This window comes from Pinus tabuliformis, chromosome Q (assembly GCF_031772625.1).
Source record: "Pinus tabuliformis cultivar Carrire ecotype Pingquan chromosome Q, CPIR1, whole genome shotgun sequence".
Classification (NCBI taxonomy): Eukaryota; Viridiplantae; Streptophyta; class Pinopsida; order Pinales; family Pinaceae; genus Pinus; species Pinus tabuliformis.
Window position 1 is genome coordinate 635,828,458 of NC_142296.1, and position 4,502 is coordinate 635,832,959.

Here is a 4,502-nt window from a genome sequence, read left to right on the forward strand (position 1 = left end):
GGAGGGGGTTATTTGGGAATGGCATATGGGGCATGATCTTAAGACATAAGTATCAAAAGGACCATGAGTTTTTTGTTTGGATGCACAGAGAGCGTATTGGGATCCCATCGGGCTCAACCATTTGGCTCAATTTCAAAAAAATCAGTAATTTTTTTTGCAGAATCTCACTTGGAAACTAGGTTTTGGATGCCAGACTATTATTGGAATGGATCACATACTGGGCACAGAAGGTGATAGTCATATATCAGATGGCTTTATACATTACATCAACAACTGTGGGATATTCTTTTGGAACCGTGTCATTTTAGAATGGTCGGGTCAATGTCCAATATGTAAACGAGCATGGGAACTAGGCTTGGACGGGCAGATGGCACGGTAGTGGGAGCAGATTAGTACTGGAATGAAGCTTTTAGGAGTATGTCGTGAGGTAGCTGGGGACAAGATTGCCTGGATAGGCAAGCTGAAGGAAGGTGGCGTTGTGGTCACTGATGTATATAACATTATCTGTCACCAGGAGGTCCAAAACATTGAGGTATGTTGGTTCTACAAATTCTGGAAATCTAAAGTCCCCACTAAGGTCATTCTTTTTCTTTGGCTGGTTTGGAAAAAAAAAATTTGACGTGGGAGAACCTTCGAAAGAGGAATTGGCAGGGGTCGGGGATTTGTGTATTGTGCAGGGAAGCAGAGGAGGACAATACCCAAGTTTTTCTAAAATGCCCTATGATTGTACATGTTTGGAGTAATCTTGCTAGTTTCATTGGTTTCCCCTATAACCAATATGACAACATTACTGTATGCTTGAGTTGGTGGAGTAAACAAAATCCTACATGGCAGAACATCCCCCTTGTTCTCTTCTCGGAAATTTGGACATGGCGTAACAAAATCATTTTTGAAAATTACAGAGAAAATGATATGAAGGTGATGGACCACATTAAAAGATGATATACATTTGGGAAACAACACAACATAGGGTCTAAGAAGATTATTCACAAAAAGACATGCCCTAGAATGGAGTACCCGCTGGCTTTTTTGATGGTGCGACACAAAGGAACATATGTGGTTGTGGCTTTTGGATTTCTATATCAAAGGAGCAGGAATTCTAGGTCCATTGGGGCGTTGGCAGAGGCACGAATATGAAGGCTGAAGCGATGGCTCTATGGGGTCTTCTCTGGTTCTCATGCTATCTTAACATCTTTTCCATTCACATTTTTGGAGACTCAAGGATTATTATTGACCATGTTATGGGTTGCACAAAATTAAACCAACCAACGCTCCATGGCTGGCTCAGTGAAATCGAGAATTTTTGGGCTTCTTTTAGAGACTCAACGATAGTGCATATTGGATGTTTTGGATGAGATGCACATTGAAATCAAGCTGGGAAATAACATAGTAGATGTCGGGGTGCTTCCCTTTCCTAAATAGCATCAACTTTTTGGAAAAGAACACATTTAATACATGTTGTTTTTTATATTTTCCACTAATTTTCTTTTGACACTACTTATAACTTTTCGTTATTTATGCATAGCATACTTCACATATACATACTTGATTGATTTCTCTCTAATTAAATCAAAATAGATATATGATTGTAACTATTTCTTTTTCTTTGTGTTATTACCACTAGGTACATGATCACAAATTTCGATTACACATTTTTGTGACCACAAGTAGAGATGAATCTTGAAAAAACTCTATTAAAATTACTATGATGGCAAAAGTAGAGACGAATCTTGAAAAGACTATTAGAATTACTATGATGGCATTTGGCATTATTCAATGCAATATGTACGGGATATATATATATTGCTTTTTTCATACTGGAAAAAAAATATTTAACGTACGTGTGCACGAAATCCTGAAAACTGCCATCATGGGAATTGCTCCTCTCCCGGCGTTTTAATTGCTGATGAGTAACTGAACCGGCCGTATTTTTAGCCAATAATTCGCGGCCATAATCTTGCTTTGTTTCCCCGTTTCGGCCCAAGTCGGTCTATGTTTTTGTTTCAATACACTGTTCTCGAGTTCTCCCCTGTGATTTGTAAGGTGATCAAGATGGCAAGGGATACTGGTGCGAGTCGTGGCATGAATTTAAGGCTTCTGTTCAACGAGAAAAGTGGGAAGATATTGTTTGCAGAAGCGGGTAAAGATTTTGTAGATCTTCTTTTTAGCTTTCTCACGTTGCCAACTGGTTGTGTCATGAAATTACTTTCATCCCAAAAATTTGCAAAGAGAATGGGCTGCCTCACCAACGTTTACAACAGTGTAAACAAGCTCGACTCCATGTTTATGAATGCCGATAAATCCCGCCTGCTAGAGCCGAATGTTATGTCTGCCGAGTTTAATGAATTCCTTGAAGTACAGTCGGCTCCCACCGAGTCGGCTCACACCTACTATTACGTTTGTGGCAATTCAGGTCCATATACTAGCAATACGCACCATATGACCACTCAGAAGGGTGGCCTCTGTGTTTGTGGCAAATCGATGAATTACCCTGTGAAATTACAGAACCCCTGCAACGCAGCTAACAGCAATGGCGGAGGAAGCAGCGGGGGAGGTTATGTGAAGGAGACGGTTACGTTCGTAATCACCGATGAATTGGAGATCTCTCCCGCTTCAAACATCACCTGCATTAACTTGCTCAATAAGCTCAATGTCCAAAATCTCTCGGATCTGAGAGAGAGAAATGCAAGTGTTGGTCCGGATGAGGCAAGCAGTTAGTAGTGATTTAAAATAGTTATTATTGATTTTTTAAAAATAGTTATTGGTGATTTTTTTTTATAAGAAAAAAATAATTTTAAATTTAAGATTTTTGTGATTTATAATGTAAATAGATGTTTTTTTGTATCAATCACATAATTAAGATTTGGTTTCAAATCATTTAATGTGGTCTATCTTAAGGACAAAGTGAAGAATTAATGGATTTTAAGGAATAAACAGTATGGATACATGGTAAATTAGTTAAATTAGTTAAAAAGGTAAGTAAAATAATATATATTGGGTTAAAAAGGAATGAATAATATGGATACATCATTGCCCAGAGTTAATAGCTGAAAACTAACAGTTTTAAATTAATTAAATAGGTAAGTAAAATAATATATATTGGGTTAAAAACTAACTATTACGAATAAAAATGCCCACGGGGCTTTGGATTGACGGTGAATGGGTGTTCTGTTAAGGCACTCCTTGCGATAGGTCACTGGTTCAAATCCCCGTGGGTACTTAGATATCTTAGTCTTACCGAGAAAAAAAAAAAAAAAACTATTACGAATAAAAATAAATATAAAATAATTAAAATATTATACATTTGTTTAGAAACCAGTTGTTAAGACTAAATAAATATCAAATTAATTTTAATAATTAATTAAAATGTTAAAATAATATATATTTATTTAAAACTAACTGTTTTAATTTTTTTTCAAGTTTTTAAATTTATTTTTGAGTAAATATTCGATTTTAATATTCTAATAATTAATTAGATATTATCAGTTTATTAATTTTTTTTGGAGTTACCTTAATCAAATATATACCTAAGATCAAGAAACAGAACCCAAGATAAAGAAATCAAAATATACAAATTAAAATAAAATGTAAAAAATTATATACATTTATTAGATATATTAAAAAACCTAATAATAAGAATGTGCAAAATATCAAAAAGCAATTTATCTTTCTATTAAAAAAAATAGTACATATTTTATATTTTTCAGTTTTGTTAGTAAATATCCATTTCTTTTTATGATAATTTAAGTCTTTTTTTTATTTTTATTATAACTTTCTATAATAATCTAAAACTTTCATATTTTTATTATAACTTTCACAACTGTTCAAAAATTGTCACATCTGATTGTTCTTTTTTACTTCATTCTACAACAAAGAAAACCCCCTCACATTTGTCACATCTGATTGTTCTTTTTTACTTCATTCTACAACAAAGAAAACCCCCTCACATATAGATCTATTTACATATTCAGATTCCTTTCTTGATTTTGGATAGTCTCCACCCTCACATATAGATCTATTTACATATTCAGATTCTCTTTCTTGATTTTGGATAGTCTCCTCAAAATAGTTAGTTAATGCTACTGCCATTAACTATCGTTAACTATCATTCCATGTTCAACCGTCCATTTTTTTTTGTTCCTTCTTAATTCTGAACCGCTTTGCCGCAATTAAGGCACCCCCACAATAACTATTACTAACTATCATTCCCCGTTCAACAGTCCATTTTTTTTTTCCTTCTTAATTTTGAACCACTTTGCCGCAATTAAGACACCCCACAGTCCTAAGTTCTCTGCCGTATTGTGATTTAAAAACAGTTAGTAGTGTTAAATAAGAAGGTGATCACATTTTTATGGTTCAGGCGCTGAAGTTGCTTTGGGCTTGTTTCGCTTCAACCACTCCTTTGGATGACGTTTTCGGCGGTGCGGCTACACACGTAGTTGAAGGGTAATGCCTGAATTAGGTAACGGTCATCTCAAGATTAGATTTCCAGAAGCATCTTA

At 34.9% G+C, this 4,502-nt stretch overlaps 1 protein-coding gene across 1 annotated transcript; it reads left to right on the forward strand.

The window, feature by feature from the left end:
* Window positions 1–400: 400 nt before the first annotated feature.
* LOC149221072 (uncharacterized) lies at window positions 401–2,718 on the forward strand. Its single transcript, XM_089387312.1, has 2 exons — window positions 401–532; window positions 1,936–2,718. Exons 1-2 carry the CDS (start codon window positions 401–403, stop codon window positions 2,716–2,718), a joined length of 915 nt encoding a protein of 304 aa, XP_089243438.1.
* The last annotated feature ends 1,784 nt before the right edge of the window (window positions 2,719–4,502 follow it).

Coding starts and splice junctions, on each gene's coding strand:
- LOC149221072 (XM_089387312.1), top strand. CDS start 401: ATGAAGCTTTTAGGAGTATGTCGTGAGGTAGCTGGGGACAAGATTGCC. Junction 533..1,935: donor AGGAGGTCCAAAACATTGAG/GTATGTTGGTTC, acceptor CCGTATTTTTAG/CCAATAATTCGCGGCCATAA.